Source organism: Rhinoraja longicauda, chromosome 43 (genome assembly GCF_053455715.1).
Source record: "Rhinoraja longicauda isolate Sanriku21f chromosome 43, sRhiLon1.1, whole genome shotgun sequence".
NCBI classification, from domain to species: Eukaryota; Metazoa; Chordata; class Chondrichthyes; order Rajiformes; family Arhynchobatidae; genus Rhinoraja; species Rhinoraja longicauda.
Genome location: NC_135995.1, coordinates 1,105,839 through 1,127,576, shown reverse-complemented (window position 1 = coordinate 1,127,576; position 21,738 = coordinate 1,105,839). Strand labels below are relative to the sequence as shown.

The 21,738-nt window shown below is 50.6% G+C and overlaps 1 protein-coding gene across 1 annotated transcript in view; it reads left to right on the top strand.

Annotated features, from left to right (window-relative positions):
* Positions 1–412: 412 nt before the first annotated feature.
* The window catches only part of LOC144612128 (uromodulin-like), a 35,641-nt gene continuing 14,315 nt past the window's right edge, over positions 413–21,738 (top strand). The window contains exons 1-2 of the mRNA XM_078431688.1: positions 413–505; positions 735–784. Of these exons, the coding sequence (XP_078287814.1) occupies positions 736–784 (49 nt within the window). The 5' untranslated portion in view covers positions 413–505; position 735. The remainder of the gene's footprint in view (positions 506–734; positions 785–21,738) is intronic.

Here is a 21,738-nt window from a genome sequence, read left to right as displayed (position 1 = left end):
GCACTGTCCATTACATTTCCAATACTCAGTCCACTAGCAGTGTTTATACTATAACTATTCCCTCTGTTAACACATCTCCATTTCTGTTCCAGTATGACCCTCTGTGTAGTAATGGTCAGCTGGTCATTAGGCAGGATTTATACAGGATCTACAGTGCATTTCCTCTCTAATACATTTGTCTGTTACAATTGCAGCCCCCTGCTCAATGCTGACCCTTCACTGATCTGCGGTTGTTAGAGGAAGTTGACTGGAAACAATGGACTCTTCATTCCACAGACACAGAATGGGGGGTGTTGGTTTGTCTGCTTTGCATGTTTTCCCCAAACCCGCATCGGTTGCACTGTTATCCAGCCCTGCAGTTATTCACTCGGGAAGCGGATGTGGAAGGTAGTGGGTGAGCTGTCGCTGAGTCTGTCAACACTCACGGTAGAGTACCCGGGACTGAGGAGGTTGCAGGTGGTCTCATCTCCCTCCATCCCAGGCAGCAGCACCTCTGCAGAATCAGGTAAGAAGACATCACCACTTGATCAATCTCAGAATTTTACCTCATGTTAATTGATTGTAATTAATTTTCCTGTACAACGCTGAGAGGGAGATCTTGCGTTTGTCTGTAGATCTCCCAGTCAGGGAGTCATGTGTTTCACCCACTATTAATTGCTGTCCCACTTTACAGCTTGCACAAGACCCTTGTACCTCATTTCTCTCTGATTTTAATTCTGTGCTTTCATTTGCAGAATGTCACCTGGTGAAATGAGGGTTCTGCTACTGATCCTGGGTTCTCTGAGTGAGTAATTTCCAACAGAGGTAAACTGTGTGTTGTGTATGGCAAGAAGAATTGGGATTTATATATTGTCTGTACAGGAGCAATAGCAATGTATCTATTCAGTGCAAATGGGCCATGACCGATTAAAATTTGACACAGAATATTAGAACAGGAATTAAAAAGTAGACAGCAAGTTTGAAAAGGCAGCAATATTGATATGAAGGAGCAGGCAGCTTAGTTTTCCACTTATTCAGCTGATGCAACTTCTCCGCCAATCTCTCTATTCTGTATGTGTGATGGGCTGTTTAAATGAAAGATTCTACAAAACTGATATCGCTATCAGCTCCATTCTTGCACATTATTTCACTTTCACCACCTCAACGTCACAGCTGATACCACTGCTCTCTTCTGTGAAAGACCAGTGCAAAGGGTGGCATGGTAGTGTAGCGGTAGAATTGCTGCCTCACAGCGTTAGATACCCGGGTTCGAACCTGACTCTGGCTGCTGTCTGCATGGAGGTTGTACGTTCTCCCTGTGACCTGCGTGGGTTTTCTACGGGTGCTTTGGTTTCCTCCCGATCGCCAAACATGTCGGGGGTTGTAGGCTAATTGGCTTGGTATAATTGTAAATAGTCCTAATGTGCAGGATAGTGTTCCTGTGCAGGGATCACTGGTCGGGTATGGACTTGGTGAGCCAAAGGGCGTGTTTCAGCACGGTATCTCTAAACTAAACTAAAAAAGAGGTTTGTTGAGAACTGGACATTGCCTCCAAATACAAGCTGTTGTCTGGTCAGCGACACATCTCTCTATTTTCTTTCCATTTTTTCATTCTCCATACTTTACACAACATCTCAAGTGCTTTTGTTGCTTATATGTCAGTGTTCTTCACCCATGTGTCTTCCTGGATGTAAACCTAACGTCCTCTGCACCTCCTCTCCGTATCTACTTTTACGGCTCTTGGCATCTATCCTAAATCTCCCTATTTTTGCTTTGGCCAACCCCATGCTTTCCTTGAGATCTGTGTGTCTCTTGGATTAGAGTCTCCAATTCTTTAATGGGAACATATTTGTTCCAAGTCTTCACTCTATTCTCCATGATTGACTCCCCCTGCTTTGTATTGCCTACAAGCTGCTGTTGTAAATTGAGTGTGATAACTTTTTGACTAGAATTGAAATGTTACGGTCCAGAGAACATAGTTTTAAGTTGACACGGGCAAAATTTAAAGATGATATGTAGGGCAAGTATTTGATTACACAGAGGCTGGTGGGTATCTGGAACACACTGCAGTGGAGGCAGATATGATAGTAGTGTTTAAGAAGCTTTTAGATGCACTTGGATAGGCAAGTAATGGAGGCATATAGGTCATGTGCAGACAGAGAAGATTAGCCTAACTTGGCATTATGTTTGACACAGACATTGTGGGCTGAAGGGCCTGTTTCCGTGCTGTACCGTTTTATGTTCTATATTTCCTCCTCAGTGTACTCTGAGAATACTTCGGCATCTCTCCCCTTCCTTGCAGTGGTACCCCAGTTGGTGAAAATGCTGTTGAAATTCCCAATCATCAGTGCCTGGGCATCTTTGTATTTTAGGTCTCCTATGAAACCTGTATCTGGCAAAGTTCAGCAGCTTCTCCTCCCAACATTAAGACATGACCACTGCCATAAGCCCACATCTAACTGTGGCCCCAGTTCATTGTCTTTATTTCCAGAGGTGTACGGTACAGGAACAGGCCCTTCACCCACCTTGTCCACGCCGATCAAGTAGGTATAGTGGCCTAGTCCCATTTGCCTGCATTTGGCCCAAAGCCCTCTAAGCTCTTCCTGCTCGTATATCTGTCTAAATGTCTTTCAAAGTCCTTTTAAGTGTTCCCTTCCATAGCTTCCTCTGGCAGCTCATTCCAGACACTGACTACCCACTGACTGAAAAGGTTGTCTCTGAGTCTCTCTTAAATCTCTCCCCTCTCAGCTTAAGACAATGGTATTGTCGGGGAAGAAATAGTGAGGGCTAATAACTTATTTCGTATGTCAACTACAACAATCAAAAGTGGCAATTGGTGTTTCAGAGAACCGTAGTTGACGCTTTGCTGCAAATATTGCCAGTTCTGTAGAACTACCCAGGGTGGACGACGAGGACGTAAAGCAACTCCCACCCCGGCTAATAACTAGTGAATAGGGATGTGGATTGTGGGAATGTGGTGTTAGGGAACCACAGCCAAAGCCTAAAATTAGAGAAATGGAATACAGCAGTGATGACACCCATGTTTCAGGAAATGTATTGATTACTAGACCAAACCTCTCCTGCATTAGTGCAGCACCCTCTCCTCCCCCCCTCTCCCCCTACCCCCCTCTCCCCCTACCCCCCTCTCCCCCTACCCCCCTCTCCCCCTACCCCCCTCTCCCCCTACCCCCCTCTCCCCCTACCCCCCTCTCCCCCTACCCCCCTCTCCCCTACCCCCCTCTCCCCTACCCCCCTCTCCCCTACCCCCCTCTCCCCTACCCCCCTCTCCCCTACCCCCTCTCCCCTACCCCCTCTCCCCTACCCCCTCTCCCCTACCCCCTCTCCCCTACCCCCTCTCCCCTACCCCCTCTCCCCTACCCCCTCTCCCCTACCCCCTCTCCCCTACCCCCTCTCCCCTACCCCCTTCTCCCCCTACCCCCTTCTCCCCCTACCCCCTTCTCCCCATACCCCCCTCTTCCCCCTACCCCCCTCTCCCCTACCACCCTCTCCCCTACCACCCTCTCCCCTACCCCCCTCTCCCCTACCCCCCTCTCCCCCACCCCCCTCTCCCCCACCCCCTCTCCCCCACCCCCCTCTCCCCTACCCCCCTCTCCCCTACCCCCCTCTCCCCTACCCCCCTCTCCCCTACCCCCCTCTCCCCTACCCCCCTCTCCCCCACCCCCCTCTCCCCTACCCCCCTCTCCCCTACCCCCCTCTCCCCTACCCCCTCTCCCCTACCCCCTCTCCCCTACCCCCTCTCCCCTACCCCCCTCTCCCCCTACCCCCCTCTCCCCCTACCCCCTCTCCCCCTACCCCCCTCTCCCCCTAACCCCCTCTCCCCCTAACCCCCTCTCCCCCTAACCCCCTCTCCCCCTAACCCCCTCTCCCCCTAACCCCCTCTCCCCCTAACCCCCTCTCCCCCTAACCCCCTCTCCCCCTACCCCCCTCTCCCCTACCCCCCTCTCCCCTACCCCCCTCTCCCCTACCCCCCTCTCCCCTACCCCCCTCTCCCCTACCCCCCTCTCCCCTACCCCCCTCTCACCCTAACCCCCCTCTCACCCTACCCCCCCTCTTCCCCTACCCCCCCTCTCCCCTACCCCCCTCTCCCCCTACCCCCCTACCCCCCCTCTCCCCCTACCCCCCTCTCCACCTTGGGAGGAGAGGGGGGAGGAGAGGGTGCTGCACCAATGCAGGAGAGGTTTGGGCCCAACAGGTCCACTTGGTCTAGTATACATTAACGATTTAGACAAAGGAATTAAATGTAACATCCCCAAGTTTGTGGATGACACAAAGCTGGGTGACAGTGTGAGCTGGGAGGAGGGTGCTATGAGGCTGCGGGTTGAATTGGATAGGTTGGGTGAGTGGTCAGATGGAGTATAATGTGGATAAATGAGAGGTTATCCACTTTGGTGGCAAGAACAAGAAGGCACATTATTATCTGCATGTTGTCAGATTAGGAAAGGTGGAGGGGCTACTAGACCTGGATGTTCTTGTACACCAGTCACTGAAAGTAAGCATGCAGGTAAAGCAGGCAGTGAAGAAAGCAACTGGCATGTTGGCTTTCATAGCAAGAGGATTTGAGATTAGGAGCAAGGAGGTCCTACTGCAGTTGCACTGGGCTCTGGTGAGACCACACCTGGAATATTGTGTGCAGTTTTGGTCTCCTAATTTGAGGAAGGACATTCTTGCTACAGAGGGAGTGCAGCTTCGGTTCACCAGGTTAATTCCCGTGATGGCGGGACTGACATATAATGAAAGAATGGATCGACTGGGCTTATATTCACTGGAATTCAGAAGGCTGAGAGGGGATCTTGTGGAAACATATAAAATTCTTAAAGGATTGGACAAGCTAGATGCAGGAAAAATGTTCCAAATTTTGGGGTTTCCAGAACCAGGGGTCATAGTTTAAGAATAAGGGTAGGCCACTTAGGACTGAGATAAGGAAAATCTTTTTCACCCAGAGAGTTGTGAATGTGCGGAATTATCTGCCACAGAAGGCAGTGGTGGCCAATTCACTGGATGTTTTCAAGAGAGAGTTAGATTTAGCTCTTAAGGCTAACGGATTCAAGGTGCCCAGAACGGAACACAATACTCTAAATGTGGCCTCACCTATGTCATCTATAACTGCAACAAAACCTCCCAAACTCTAAATACTCTGATTGATGAAAGCCAATGTGCGAAAAGCCTTTTTGACCGCCCTATCTACCTGTGCCTGCACCTTCAAGGAACCATACACCTGCACTCCTAGATCCCTTTGTTCCACAACACTCCCTAGATCCCTACCATTCACTCTGTAGGTCCAGCTCATGTTAGATTTCTCAAAATGCCACACCTCACATTGCTATGTATTAATTCCTTCACCCACCTGGCAAACCGATCAAGGTCCAGCTGCAATTTCTGACATCTATCTTCACAATCTGCTATACCGCCCACTTTTGTACCATCTGCAATATTGCCATGAAAGTTCTCTTCCAAATAATTGATTCAAATGACAAACAGTAATGGGCACAGCACCGATCCTTTACCCACACCACTAGTCTCAGGCCTCCAGTCCGAGAAAGAACCTTTCACCAGCAACTCTTAGCTTCTTTCTATGAAGCCACTTTTCCATCCATTCAGCTTTCTATCCTTTGATCCCATGTGATCTAAACTTCCAGACCAGCCTACCACGTGGGACCTTGTCAAATGCTCTGCTGAACTTCATAGATACAACATCTACAACTTTGCCCTCATCATCCTTTTTGGTCACATCCTCAAAAAAATCATTCATATTTGTGAGACACGACCTCCCACATACAAAACCATGCTGACTCTCGCGAATCAGCCCTTGTCGATCTGAATGCATACATATCCTATCTCTCAGAAATACTCACTAGTAACAACAGAAGTGTTAAGATCATTGGCCTATAGTTTCCAGCCTTTTCCCTGCAGCCTTTTGTGATTGGAGGCACAATGTTTGCCACTGTGCAGTCTTCCAGCACCTCTCCTGTATTTAATGATGACTCATAAATTTCAGCCAGGGCTTCCACAATTTCCTCTCTGGCTTCCCACAGTGTTCTCAGGTATATCTGATCCGGTCCGGGACATTTGTCTACCTTGATACCCGTTAAGACCTTAAGCATCTATTTGACGGTCATACTGGCTGCTCTCAATTTACTTCCATTGACTGCCGTCCTCCTGTCTTTCGCCTCTGTAAAAACAGAGGAGAAATACTCATTGAGGACCTTAGCCATCTGTGTCTCCACACAGTATTGACCGCTTTGATTCCAGAGGGGTCCTACTCTCTCCAGTTACCCTTTTTTGTCTTGTGTATTTATAAAATCTCTTCGGATTGTCCTTAATGCTATCTGCAAGAGCTATCTTCTGGCCCCTTTTTACCATTCTGATATCCTTTTTAAATTTTCTTCTTAGTTCTTAAAACTCCTCCAGGGATGCACTAGATCCCAGCTGCCAAAACATTCCCATGCCTCCTTCTGAATCTTGACCAAAGCCTCAATTTCCCTCAAACACCAAGTTTTCTTATGTTTGCCTGTCTTGCCCTTCACTCTAACAGGGACGTGCATGTCCTGATCTCTTGTCAGCACACTAAAAAACATCCCACTTTCCTGACGTTCCTTTTCCTGCAAACAAACTTCTCCGATTTAAACTTGAGCGAGTCCCTCTCTCAGACCCTCAAATATGGCTTCACCACAATTTAGGATTTTAATTCATAGTAAGGCCTCTCGGTTTAGAATGATCTCCCCTGGGGAAAAAAGACTGAGTGTTGTCCGTGTCCCTCATGTTCTTGTGCACCTCAATAAGGTCACTCCTCAGCCACCAATGCTTCAAAGAAAAAAGTCCCAACCTATCCAACCTCTCCCGATAACTCAGTCCTCAAGCCCAAGTAACATTCTGAGTTGTGTTGAGTTTAGTTTATTGGCATGTTTACCGAAGTACAGTGAAAAGCTTTTGTTATGTGTTAAATAATCAGCGGAAAGACAATGCATGATTACAATTGAGCCATCCACAGTGTACAGATACATGATAGAGGGAATAACGTGAATAACATTTAGTGCAAGATAAAGCCAGTAAGGTCCGATGATAAACCAGTAAGGTTTCCAATGAGTTAGATAGTAGTTCAGGACCTATTTTCTTGTTGTGGTAGAATGGTTCTACCATGTTGCAGTTTGTGGGCGATGCACTCTAGAAATTGACTGTTGCCTGTCCACATTCTAAAATAGTTCATCAATATGCAAAGGTTTTAACTTGCACTTTTTGAATGCAGTGTCTTAACTTGAAACTTTTAATCTATTTCTCTGCTCAATCTCCTGAGTGTTTCTTCCATCTGCCAATCTCCCACCCTTCACCTGCATCCACCTTTCACTTGCCAGGCTTTGTCCCGCCCCCAATCTCACCACTTTTACAGCCTCACCTCTTTTATGAGGGGTGGGGGAGTGGATTTGGGAGGTGTGGGGAGAGGGGTGGTGGGGGGAGTAGGGTTGGGGGGGACATGGACCGTTGTGATTTGCTGTTGAAGACCACTGGAGCAAGTATGTCTTCAATTAAATTAGGTATGTGCTGTTGTTTAAATGCTGGTTGACAGACAGAAAGCAAAGAGTGAGGATAAATGGATCCCTTTCAGAATGGCAAGCAGTAACTAGTGGGGTACCGCAAGGCTCGGTGCTGGGACCGCAGCTATTTACAATATACATTAATGACTTGGAAGAAGGGATTAAAAGTACCATTAGCAAATTTGCAGATGATACAAAGCTGGGTGGTAGTGTGAACTGTGAGGAAGATGCTATGAGGTTGCAGGGTGACTTGGACAGGTTGTGTGAGTGGGCAGATGCATGGCAGATGCAGTTTAATGTGGATAAGTGTGAGGTTATCCACTTTGGTGGTAAGAATAGGAAGGCAGAGTATTATCTGAATGGTGTCAAGTTAGGAACAGGGAACGTACAACGAGATCTGGGTGTCCTAGTGCATCAGTCACTGAAAGGACTGAAAGGAAGCATGCAGGTACAGCAGGCAGTGAAGAAAGCCAAACGAATGTTGGCCTTCAGAACAAGAGGAGTTGAGTATAGGAGCAAAGAGGTCCTTCTGTAGTTGTACAGGGCCCTAGTGAGACTGCACCTGGAGTACTGTGTGCAGTTTTGGTCTCCAAATTTGAGGAAGGATATTCTTGCTAGGTTAATTCCCGGAATGGCGGGACTATCATATGTTGAAAGACTGGAGCGACAAGGCTTGTATACACTGGAATTTAGAATTTAGAAGGATGAGAGGAGATCTTATCGAAACGTATAAGATTATTAAGGGGTTGGACACGTTAGAGGCAGGAAACATGTTCCCAATGTTGGGGGAGTCCAGAACAAGGGGCCACAGTTTAAGAATAAGAGGTAGGCCATTTAAAACTGAGAAGTCAGAGAATTGTGAATCTGTGGAATTCTCTGCCTCAGAAGGCAGTGGAGGCCAATTCGCTGAACGCATTCAAGAGAGAGCTAGAAAGAGCTCTTAAGGATAGCGGAGTCAGGGGTTATGGGGAGAAGGCAGGAATGGGGTACTGATTGAGAATGATCTGCCATGATCACATTGAATGGAGCTGGCTCGAAGGGCCGAATGGCCTCCTCCTGCACCTATTGTCTATTGTCTAAACTCTTTCTTCATAACTTTGTCATACATTTTATGACTATTGTTCTGTTATTCAATACCAAGAGAATTGGGATGTGTAAGGAAAAAGCAAAATAGAAAAAACGAAACAAAACAATTTTTTCTTTGTTGTAAAAAGCATCTCTGTTCAATAACCTTTCTATAATAGTAGAATATACTCGTGATCGGCCTGACATTGTACATGTAGTCCTAGAACTACAGACTGTTGGAAAAAATAGTCGTTTTGCACACGTGAATGTAGCGCAACACGTACACGCATTTGGCGTGCATACTTCTTTTTGCTGAAAAGTTGCATTACGTGCCATATTATGAATTTTGATGTAAAATTCTGAATTTTGGACATCAAAATTCTGAATTTGTAAAATCAAATGTTGGGAGGTCTGCATTCATTCAACAGAAGCTGCCTGGCCCACTGAGTTTGTCCAGTACTTTGTATCTTTGTTCTATATTCCAGCATCTGCAGTGTCTTGTGTCACCACCTTCTTTGTTTCCCAGTCAACCTGTAATGCCACATCATTGGAACTATGTACCTCTACCCCTCAGTCTCTCTGTGTAAGTCCTGCCTGGCTTGTCTTAACAAAATGCAACACCTTGCATTTATCTGCATTAAAATCCATCTGCTGTTGCTTGGCTTACAAATATTATACCTCCATCTCCATTTAGATCTCTTCCCTACCCACCCCCTGAAAGGATTGGATCTGGTCTGTAAGGGGTTTCTGCGCCGAGCTTTCGCCCGACCTAAGGTCCCCGTGCCTTGCTCTGATCCCTTGACCAGGCCATGCACACTGGTTCCCCGTGAGTGGTTCGACCCACTCACCCCTTACGGTTCTAGACACTGGACTTAGATGCAGGAGCTCTTATAGTGCAGAAAAATTCAACCAGACCAGATTTGAAAACCAGGGTTTAAATGAAAAGGCTTTTATTCAGCACTTGGGACTATTGTCCATGAATACTTATACAGTTCTATAATACATGTCTATAAAACACATACCGAATCACACGAATACTTATACCTATGAATCATTAAACACACACAGTTCCACAGGACAGATACCCGATTGCCTTTTTCGCTGATTTCTTGAAACACACAGTTCCACAAAACATATACACGAATACCCTTTTACTTATGAATTCTTAGACACACAGTTCTACAAGACATACACACGACTGTAAGATGGGGAACGTACGACGCATCGCAACCTTGACCAACACATGTTTTAATACACACCCAACGTTTATTCACAACCACCCTCCCCTCTACACTAAACTATGTCCAGGATATGTAGGATTTGGAGTACATGCTCACCATGGGGCTATTACTGGGGTTACTGGCTGTCCGTTTTGCAGTATTTCTTCTCGAGTTGCATGCCTGTTCCTCTCTCTTGCATCCGTGCTTCTTGCCTGTCGTTTCTTCCTCCTGTATTCGTTTGACTTCCTTCCGACTCTCTTCTTGACTTCAATTGACTTATCATATCATATCATATCATATATATACAGCCGGAAACAGGCCTTTTCGGCCCTCCAAGTCCGTGCCGCCCAGTGATCCCCGTACATTAACACTATCCTACACCCACTAGGGACAATTTTTACATTTACCCAGCCAATTAACCTACATACCTGTACGTCTTTGGAGTGTGGGAGGAAACCGAAGATCTCGGAGAAAACCCACGCAGGTCACGGGGAGAACGTACAAACTCCTTACAGTGCAGCACCCGTAGTCAGGATCGAACCTGAGTCTCCGGCGCTGCATTCGCTGTAAAGCAGCAACTCTACCGCTGCGCTACCGTGCTATCGAACCCGGTTTTCTCTGCGCTTCTTGACTTAACTTTTTCACCCAAAAGTAGTGGCCAGTTATACTATTTCTGACCCGTCCTATCTCCCGCCAGATCTTGGAATCTCTTTGTTCAAAAAGATATGTATGAGTTTTTCTTCTGATCTGCGCTTATGTTCGGGGATACCGGGGATGGCCAGACGGTGTTAATTGGGATTTCGTTGTGAGGTGATGGGTGTTAACTGGTTTCCCATCACCTACCAGGTAGTTTTCTATGGGCTATTGTGCCCCCTCACTGAGATGAACTGTTTAGGTCGGCTTGGGGCATTGTGAGTATGCTGATGTCAGCGCCCCAGTGTCTGGACTCCGACCTGGTTTCGTAGGTTTCTGCATGGCCAATACCCATCCTTTGTTCTGGCCGTGGCTTTGCAGAAACCCTAGAGACTGGGTTGTAAGGTTTTTACTTTTTGTGGCTGGTCACGAGGTCCTGCGGCCATTTTAGGACCCACGGATTGTGACATCCTTTGTTAATCTGACCGCAGCCTTTCTCTGCTATCAGCCCCAGTCTCTCGTTTAAAATGTCCAAACTGCAGCTCTTTGGTTTGGTGTTGCTTTCCAAATGAGGGAAAACTTCTCAAATCTTACAGTCCCTCCTGTTGATTTGCATAACCCCAGCTTATCGAATCAATTAAATAATGTGGTTGAGCAATGTTTTCCCGATTCTCCATATCCAGACCCCTGAGGTTTTAACTAAACTAGTGTTTCATTGCGAAAGTTCAGTCCCCATCTTAGGCTGGCCTTTACTGCCCGTGTCCCGGGCAAAACTATATTACAAGTATGTACATTTTCATGTCAGACATATACACCTACACCTCATCCCAGGCCGATGCCTCCGCCATCCTCCTACTGGTGTCAGCTTTAATGTAGGACATGAAAACAACACAACAGCAAAACGATACATTTTGTACATTCCTACACAATCACTCTTGATAAGAATTCGAAGAGGACAATACAAAAACACAGTTTATACAAATTTGAAGGGGACAATATAAAACACAGTCTACTCGGTGCGGAGGGGGCACGTCCTCCTAGCAGCTTGCGGCTGGGTCCTGCTCGCCCACCCGCACGTAACGGTCTCTCCATTCCCCTTGATGTACTCAGTTATTGAGGTGCTGCCCTCTTTTACATTTTACGCATATCAAATATAAGACTATCCCTGCTTGTATCACAACTAATGCGTGTGATGCTATCCTAACCCAAGACGGGACCTCGATATTGGTGAACAGGTCCCACCATGGTGGGATCACGATGTCCAATATTTCGGACCCTATCTCTACGGTCTTTTGCTCCAGGGTGTAAAAGTGTCTTTGCGACACGGCGACTGCCTTTAACAGGGTTGTGAGATGTTCGGGAAGAGGGGGAATGGCGTACCCGAAATGCGCTACAAATCGCTGCAGGTCGGTGAAGTTTTCCTGTACAGTTAGGTGAACCGTGGAGGGTTCAGGAATGGGGACAATTCGCTGCTGTGCCACTTGAACCTCTGCCCTGGGTTTAAAACAGAAGCTGCTGTCTCTTACTGGACACGAACCGTGCTGTCCGTGTCGATAGTACTGCGCTGCCGTGGTAACACAATAGGTACCACCCCCTATGTATGCCACCTGTGGGGGCACATGGCTCTGTGCCATTGCCTCCATGGTACAATTCATAGGCTTCGCGCCAGCAGTCCTGAACCCGCATTGCTGTTCTGAAAAGGCATTCAAGTGATATGTGCTCCCCGGCTCCGACACCCCGAGAGGTCAGTGCCCGTCATCGACTGCTCCCAGCGGATGACGTGCGATGGGACCGCTGCATAGCGAATATGGGCTCCCCCCTGAATGACTCCAATGTTCTCCACCCTGTACACTGGTGCGGGCCTTGTCGTCTTGCCCAACACTGGCATCCGCACCACTATTCCCATGACTGTGTGGTTTGACTGGCCACAATCTACGGGAACAGGGTATGCCTCCGATGCTAACCTGAGCTGGCACGGGGTGAGCGCATTCTGAAAGGGTAGCAGCGCCTGTAGGTGCTTGTTACTGATCCAGGACGGGACCAATCCTCCCTTTAGGTCCTCGAGGTTGCTGCGGCCCTCGCCCAGCAACCATGCAACGTACAATATGCACACCTCATTTTGCGCTGCCTGATCGGACGCGTTCCGATCTTCCCTAATCAGTGCGTTCACCGTGCCGGCATGCCTTTCCAGCTCGGCAATTATCTCGCGCAGGTGTAGTGTCATTGCCTGGTCCTCATGTAGCTCGGACCCGACGACCTTGTTCTCATCTGTGAGGATGTCTTTTAACTGTGCCTTTAATCTGTTAATCTGGGTCTGCAGCTCCACGGTATCTAGAGCGTTGACCACAGATGTCCCGGTGTTAAAGCCTGTAAATACATCATTTACTACACCCCTCCTATGCCTCCCCGTCTGATTCCAGTCCTCCGGCTCTTGGCTATACAAGCTCTCCTTATCCACACTGGCAAGGTCGAACTCGTAAAATTGCCGGAACATGTTGGTTAGTAGCACCTGGTACAGTTTTTCAGTTTCCCTGGAGCACCACCCCGGAAACCGCACCTCGGTGAGGTTTAAGATCACCGAGGATACCGCGTAGTGCACCCCCTGTTACAATACCTGGTCAGTCGGTATCAGTACCAGGCCATTCCCGGTGCCCCTTAGTGGTTTGTGGGCACTGGTCCTCCTGTGCTACTGCCAGTGGAACTGTGGGAGGTGTTATGCGTGGTCTGGTGATGAGTTCAGTGGCGTTTACCGGGATCGGGGAAAGGGGGACCCCACAAGCCCGCGAGCTAACATCCCACCTCATCCCCTTACCGTCATCCTGCCATTGTCTCTGGAAAAATATGCTGTTGCCCGTGGGGCAACGATACCTTGAACCCCACATACACATATAAATCCCCTCATCCGGTTCCCACCATTTGTCCCAACACACACTCAACTGTTCTTTAGTCCCAGAAATAGTTCTGTGAGTATTGTTGTTAAGTCTCTCCCACTCAACAGTGGAGTTGGCCATTGTCCTGCTCGTTTTCCTCAGCCACCACCGCCTGCTCGCGGGGACCTTCCCCGTGCATACCAGGCAGATCCTTTTGCCAACGGTGGCGCTGATCTTTTGGGCGATGATCTTGATTCTCGGGCACAATAATGAAGCGTCCCGATAAGCAAAACCTGGGGCGCTGGAATACTCTGAAGAGTTCGATCCCAGCCACCCCGGCCACCGGCCTTCATGGAAGTAAACTGCGGTCTCCTCCGCTTCTCTCCTTCCAGTCCCATCGGTCGCGATGGGAGCCATGTCCCCGGAGCAGCCGTAGACGATGATGTCCTTGGTGTGGCCCCGATAGGTCCACCCACATCCGATCGCCCTGGCAAAGATCCACCATACGAGTGCCTCCTTCCACTTCGGAAAACAGATAAAGAAGAATGGTATAGCCAGCCTCTTGGGGAGCGCTTGGCTTTGTTAAACGCCTCTGCGGGCGGGTCTCTTGACCCCCCAGCCTGCACCCCACACCCACACATCCTGGACGCATCAACTTTATTTAAACGCTAACTATCCCCACAAAACTTATCTTAAATAGCTTATCCTTATCTAAAATACCTATCCTTATCTATATTACCTAAAATATCTTAAATAGCTTATCCTTATCTAAAATAGCTTATCCTTATCTAAAATACCTATCCTTATTTATATTATCTAAAATATAATACAGTGCCGCCTTCCCCGGGCGGCTCAGCTAATCCCTGTCAGGGCTGCAGCGGGTCGTCTCCTGCGGCTGCACCACGCTGTCTCCCACCTTTGATCCTCCGCAGCCTGTCGCTGCCTGGCGGGGGCTAGGTCCCCTCCGGGACGTAAGCTCCCTCCTCCTTACTTGGCTCCCGTACCTCGGGGCGTGATTGACCTCTGGCCAAAACTTTCTAAGTTGGGGTTTCCTGCTGGACCTACGGAGGATCACCTTAGGCACTGCCCCCTGGACAGCCTGGCTGAGGACCGGTTCCTGCCGTGCCGCAGCTCGGGTACCCCCCGCAGCTGCCGACCCAGGCCCCGCCCATTCCAGCTCTGCCCCCTTGGTGCTGGGTATACCCGCGGCATCCGGCCTCACTCTACCTGTATCTACAGGTGGTGAGCCTTCGCTCGCTACCCCCGCCTTCCTGGTGCTTGAGTCGGGGACGTTACTGTCGTCCCCCTCCGACTCCTCTTCCTCCGTAATGGGATCCAGCCCCTGGTCGAGCTGATCAGGCTCTTCCTCGTCCGAATCCCACCCAAAACGCGAGACTCTCCATTCCTGGAGAATGTCCTCCCCCCTCACGCAGGCAACCTTACCTGTCTGCGTGGCCTGCCTCGTTCTTGGCTCTGAGTCCCCACTCACAGGGCTGGCCCCTGTGGTTGACCCCTGTGCCCCCGGCCTGTACAATTTACACTGATTGACATGGAACCACTTACTCCGCCGGGGCATCTTCACGGCGTAGACCATGGGGCTGGCTTTATCTACAATGCTGTAGGGCCCCGTGTAGAGTGGTTCGAAACTACCTACCCTAGCGTAGTTCCGAACCATCACTAGTTCTCCTACCTCCCACTCCTGCAGCTTGCGCGGCTCCAGCAACAGCTTGTTACCCAGGTGCTGCCTTCTCATGTTCCCAGCCGCCTGCCCGTGGATCTGCTTTAGATGTTCGAAGAGGTTCTGGACAAACCTGTCCCTCTTAACCTCTTCGAGCTGACCCTCCGTGAGCACCGGGGCCAGAACATGGGTGGGAGTGCGCATAACCCTGCCAGTCATCAGCTCGTACGGGGAATATCCCGTGCTCTTAGACTGGCTGGCTCTGATCCCCATGAGGACTAGAGGCAGGACCTCCGCCCATTTTTTTGGGGCGAGCCCGTAGCCTCCTTCCTCAGCCTTTCTTTCAGGGTCCTGTTCATGCGTTCCACAATCCCTGATGACTGGGGATTGTGGGCTACGTGCCACTTCCCCTCAATGCCCAAGAGCATGAGGGTGTTCTGCATCACCTGTCCGGTGAAATGACTCCCTTGGTCGGACTCCACAAAACGAGGGAGCCCCCACCGTGAGAACGCCTCCCGGACCAGTATCTTAGCAGTACCCAGTGCCGTAGCTGCTTTACAGGGGAAAGCCTCCACCCACTTAGTGAACACGTCAACGAGGACGAGGCAGTACTTATAGCCTCCTTGGGTGGTGGGCAAGGGACCGATGTAGTCAATCTGGATCGACTGCCATGGTCCCTCAACCCTCCTGACGTGTCCCATGGGCACTTTCCTTTTCTGGGGGTCTGGGTTATTGGCAGCACAGACGGGGCAACTGGCACAGAACTCACGGACCTCGTCCCTAAGCCCCGGCCACCATCCCGCCTGCTCTACCCGCTGCCACGTAACCTCCGGTCCGGGGTGCCCTGCCCCTGGACCCTCATGTGCCAGCTGGAGGAACTCCCTCCTGTGCTGCTGTGGCACAACCCACTGTTCGGCATGGAAGAGCATGCCTTCTTTTACAGAGAGGGTCTCCTTACCGTAGAGACCCTCTACCTGCGTGCCCTCGCTAACTGCTCTGAGGACGGCTTTTAAAACAGGATCCTGAGCTTGGACGGTCCTCAGGTCCAGAGGCAATGTGACCTTTGGGGTCCCGACGTTACCCTCCTTACCCTGGATCGCTGCTATCGGCCTGTGCCCATAGGGGTCCCAAAAAATGCCACTGCGGGCGCCCTCCTTGGCCAGGGCGTCCGCCTGCTTGTTGCCCTCCCACCGGGGCTCTGTGGCGGAATGAGCCTTTACCTTATGGATGTAAACCTCCCCTTTCTCCCCTACTGCTGCTAAAATCTGCTCTAGCAGGGGTTTAACGGTTAACGGCCTCCCGTCTGAGGAAGTATATCCGCGACGGGACCAGATGGCCAGGTACTCTGTACACGAATTGCAGGTGAACATACTGTCCAAGCAGATCGTGTACGGGGTTAGGAACCTCTCTGGGTGGGTAATAACGTACGCTACCGCGGACAGCTCAGCCTGCTGCGCGCTCATGAGACTGGGGAGCTTAATTGCCAAGGCAATGCCTGCCTTGGGGTCATAAACTCCACACCCCGTGAGTCGTTCGCCAGCTGACACCGTACTGGAGCCGTCCACATAGATCTCCCGGCCTGTGGGATGGATCCCAGCCCGTAGACCTATGTCGACGTCCCAGACCCCCTCCACGGAACACCGATGGGCCGTTCCGGGATATATTAAATTTGCCGCGAGCTTTGGCTCGCACAGACCTTCAATTTTTAGATTCATCTGTGTAAGGAGGAGGGTCCAGCGCGCGATGCGGGTGCTGCTGACAGTCCCATCCTTGATCCTTCCATCCAGAAGCATCTGGGTGGGTGTGTGATGGGTGAGGAGAGTGATTGGAGAGGTTCCTGTGAAGATTAAAGCCCTCTTCACAGCCCAATGCGTGGCTAAAAGGTGCCTCTCGCAATTGGAGAAACTCCTCTCCACATCGGTGAACACCCTGGAGGAGTACACCACTGGTCGCAGCCTACCGTGCCGTTCCTGCAGCAGCACGGCACTCAGGCTGTCCCCACTGGCTGCCACCTCCACAGAAAACCCTTTCTCCCCATCTATGGCTCCTAAGGCTGGTGCGGTTTGCAGATCCCCCTTCAACTTCTCGAACGCGGCCTGGCAACCCTCATCCCAAGCCCACTCCACTCCCTTGTGTAGGAGTCGGAGTAGCGGGGCTGCGGTGGCCGCGTAGTCCTCGATGAAGTCTCTGCAATACCCGGTCAGTCCCAGGAAAGACCTCACACCCGTGATTGTAAAGGGAATTGGCAACTCCTGCACTGACTCCCTCCTAGCCTAATCTATGGCCCTTTCCCCAGCGCGGATGGTCAGACCCAAGAATTTTACCTCTGGCAGACCGATCCGTGCCTTTTTCGGGTTTATCTTAAAACCCTTCCTAGCCAGCAGCTCCAACAACTCGGTCAGCAGTGGACCGTGCTCCTCCTTTGTGTCTGTGAACAGGAGGAGGTCGTCCACATACTGCACGACCTGGTGGTGCTGGCTAAACTCCCTCAGGCTATCCGCCATACACTGGTGAAAAATGCTGGGGCTGTTGTGGAAACCCTGTGGCAAGCAGTTCCAGGTATACTGTTGCCCTTTAAAAGTAAAGGCAAACTTGTACTGGTCCTCCCGCCGTAGCGGAATGGACCAAAACCCATTGGAAATATCCAGCACCGTGAACGTGGTCGCGGATGCTGGGATACTTCCGATGAGGTCGGCAACTGCTGCCACCGTGGGTGCGCAGGCGGGGATATTACTGTTGAGGACCCGGTAGTCCACCGTAGCCCTCCATGAGTTATCCGGTTTCCTAACCGGCCACAATGGAGAGTTTACGTGTGTGGCTATCGGCCTCAGTACGCCCTGCTGCACCAGTGAAGATATGGCTATCTCCAAATCGGGTTCTGCCTCCTTGGGGAAATTGTACTGCCTCTGGGGTCTGATCATGGGGTCCCCGTCTATGCTGACCTCGAACCCCACTACCCTACCACAATCGTGTTTGTGGGTCGCAAACGCGTTCAGGTTGCTTCCCACACACTCTTGTAGTTCGGCCGGGACCTCTGCCACCATGCACTCGAGATCGTAACCCTCGGGCGGCTTCATGGTGCACAGAGTCCCTTTCCCCTCCTTTCCCCTAATCACTATTATCTCCCCTTTACCGCCCTTGTCCACTCAAAGGCAGTGGTTCCGTAAGTCCATGAGGATCCCATGGCTTACTAGAAAATCGGATCCAATGATCCCCTTCCCACCCCCTTCTGTCCACTTCATCCGGATACACTCCCATGTGGTATGGAGTATCCCTAAATGAACGGACAGCGGGATGGAACGCGCGCCAGCCTGTTCCTTCCCCGTGAACCCCGCCAGTGCGAAAGGGACCCCTGTGGACAGGGGAGAGTCAAAGGGTTCCTCTGTGTGGACCACGGTGCATGAAGCCCCCGTGTCCAACAGATAATTGCCCCTTTGCCTCTCCACTACCATCTCCACAAGCGGCTTCTTCCACGCATCGTAGCGGAGAGGACACAGATAGGCGGGCTGTGCGGGCTGATGTCATTGGGGAATGTCCAGTGTCCCTCCCGTACCCGGGGAGCCGGTAGCGACTGCCACCTTCCCCTGTGCGGTCATGAGGGACCGCATCACCTCGATCATCGTCTCGATGATCTCGGGCTTAACTGGGACATCGGCGCGCTGGGTGGTGCCAACCCTATCTTCCTTAATGTGGACCCTGCAATCTTTTCGCCAGTGCCCCACCTTACCGCACTTAAAACACTTGGACTGTGTGGTAGGGTTACCCTCCTGTCGCCACCCCTTTTGGGCCGGTGCAGTAGCCTCCGCTACGTGCACCTTCCCTTTTACTAACCGGGTGGTCGTACTCCGGGTATTTCTATACCCTACCGTGAAACGGTCTAAAACTGCCTCCTCCGTGCTATTTGTGGGATCAAACCAGGCTTTCGCCTGTTCCCTGATGGCTGCCAGGCTGTTTGACACCAAGCATCGGAGCCACTGTGCTCTCCCATTCCCGGCCAGGTCATCCCGCGCGGGGACGTGCGGGCAACTGCTCTGATATACTGTCCACAGTCGCGCCGCAAAAACTCTTGGGGGTTCTCCCTCCATCTGGAGGGTCTTCCCTAATCGGGCAAATGGACCCTCATCGCCTACCCCCAAGACTTCCAGGACCTCGTCCCGCAGGAGATTGTAGGTCCTGGTCCCTCTTTTACTCTCGTCTGAGAGGCATTGGAGGATCGAGCTGTCCAGGGAGAACAGCAACAATTTTGCCCGTTCTCCCTCGTCGCAACCGTTGATTGCGGCGGTCTGTTCTATCTCCCTGAAATGCAGTGAGGGGTCCCCTGATCCGGACAATTTTGTAACATGCCCGATCATGGCTCTTAAATGCTGGGAGTTGTGGGGCACCATGATCTCGCTCTGAATGGGTTCTGTGTCCCCATTCTCCATGGGGGGTCCCCGTCTGGTTTCCAGGACCGACAACATGGGTGCCGGTGCCGAGTATTCTACCGGGAGCTCCTCTCTCTCTCTTTCCCCTACACTACCCCTTTTCCAGGATGCCTCGTAGCTAGGGGGATCGCGGAGTTTGGGGGCTGAAGCCACCACGGTCTTTCTAGGGATCGGAACCGGGACCTTCGCACCCGCTAGTGACTGGCCCGCGGGGGGGTTCATCAAACAGACCAGCCCGCTTGCTTTATTTAAAGCACCCCGCAGACCCTCTATCTCCTGCAGGCAGGCCCCGTGGTCGGCCCCTTCCGACCTGTCCTCCAAAACCATTTTATAGGCTGCCCTAACCCCCTTGAGGTTCTCTTCCTGGGTCTCCAGCTGGTGGCTCAGGGAAGCGCACTGCTCCCGGAGCCTGCCCTCACTGAGCATAGCCTCAGTAGCCTGACACTCCATCAGCTCTACCCTGGTTTCGTGGCGGTTGGTCACGACCCGGCGCTCTTTGTTTAAAGAGTCCAGAGCCTCGATCAACTGGTTCCCACCCGCAGCCTTCTCCTCTACCTCCTCCTGAAGGTCCCTGATCTGGGCTGCCTGTGCCACAACCACGCGGTCCAAAAGCTGGACCTGCCTTTTATAGCAGGTCAGCCAGACCGCCTTTTCCACAGCTTTCTTATGGGCTGTACTGGCCGTCCACCGGATCGCTGCATCCAGTGGGCGCTTGTCATCTAATAACGCACACATCCATTGTTTGGTGATATTCACCTTACTAAACACATAGTCCGCAATGCGCTCGTCCATTATGTCCCTAGTTTTAAAATCCTTTTCTGGTACACTATCATCCTGCTGCCAGTGTCCCTTCGTGGTCGCCATTATCTGTAAGGGGTTTCTGCGCCGAGCTTTCGCCCGACCTAAGGTCCCCGTGCCTTGCTCTGATCCCTTGACCAGGCCGTGCACACTGGTTCCCCGTGAGTGGTTCGACCCACTCACCCCTTACGGTTCTAGACACTGGACTTAGATGCAGGAGCTCTTATAGTGCAGAAAAATTCAACCAGACCAGATTTGAAAACCAGGGTTTAAATGAAAAGGCTTTTATTCAGCACTTGGGACTATTGTCCATGAATACTTATACAGTTCTATAATACATGTCTATAAAACACATACCGAATCACACGAATACTTATACCTATGAATCATTAAACACACACAGTTCCACAGGACAGATACCCGAATGCCTTTTTCGCTGATTTCTTGAAACACACAGTTCCACAAAACATATACACGAATACCCTTTTACTTATGAATTCTTAGACACACAGTTCTACAAGACATACACACGACTGTAAGATGGGGAACGTGCGACGCATCGCAACCTTGACCAACACATGTTTTAATACACACCCAACGTTTATTCACAACCACCCTCCCCTCTACACTAAACTATGTCCAGGATATGTAGGATTTGGAGTACATGCTCACCATGGGGCTATTACTGGGGTTACTGGCGGTTCGTTTTGCAGTATTTCTTCTCGAGTTGCGTGCCTGTTCCTCTCTCTTGCATCCGTGCTTCTTGCCTGTCGTTTCTTCCTCCTGTATTCGTTTGACTTCCTTCCGACTCTTTTCTTGACTTCAGTTGACTTCGAACCCGGTTTTCTCTGCGCTTCTTGACTTAACTTTTTCACCCAAAAGTAGTGGCCAGTTATACTATTTCTGACCCGTCCTATCTCCCGCCAGATCTTGGAATCTCTTTGTTCAAAAAGATATGTATGAGTTTTTCTTCTGATCTGCGCTTATGTTCGGGGATACCGGGGATGGCCAGACGGTGTTAATTGGGATTTCGTTGTGAGGTGATGGGTGTTAACTGGTTTCCCATCACCTACCAGGTAGTTTTCTATGGGCTATTGTGCCCCCTCACTGAGATGAACTGTTTAGATCGGCTTGGGGCATTGTGAGTATGCTGATGTCAGCGCCCCAGTGTCTGGACTCTGACCTGGTTTCGTAGGTTTCTGCATGGCCAATACCCATCCTTTGTTCTGGCCGTGGCTTTGCAGAAACCCTAGAGACTGGGTTGTAAGGTTTTTACATTTTGTGGCTGGTCACGAGGTCCTGCGGCCATTTTAGGACCCACGGATTGTGACATCCTTTGTTAATCTGACCGCAGCCTTTCTCCGCTATCAGCCCCAGTCTCTCGTTTAAAATGTCCAAACTGCAGCTCTTTGGTTTGGTGTTGCTTTCCAAATGAGGGAAAACTTCTCAAATCTTACAGGTCCTAGATAACTTAATCAGCATGGCCAGCTTCTCTTTGCCCAATCAGCTCCCTTCAATACA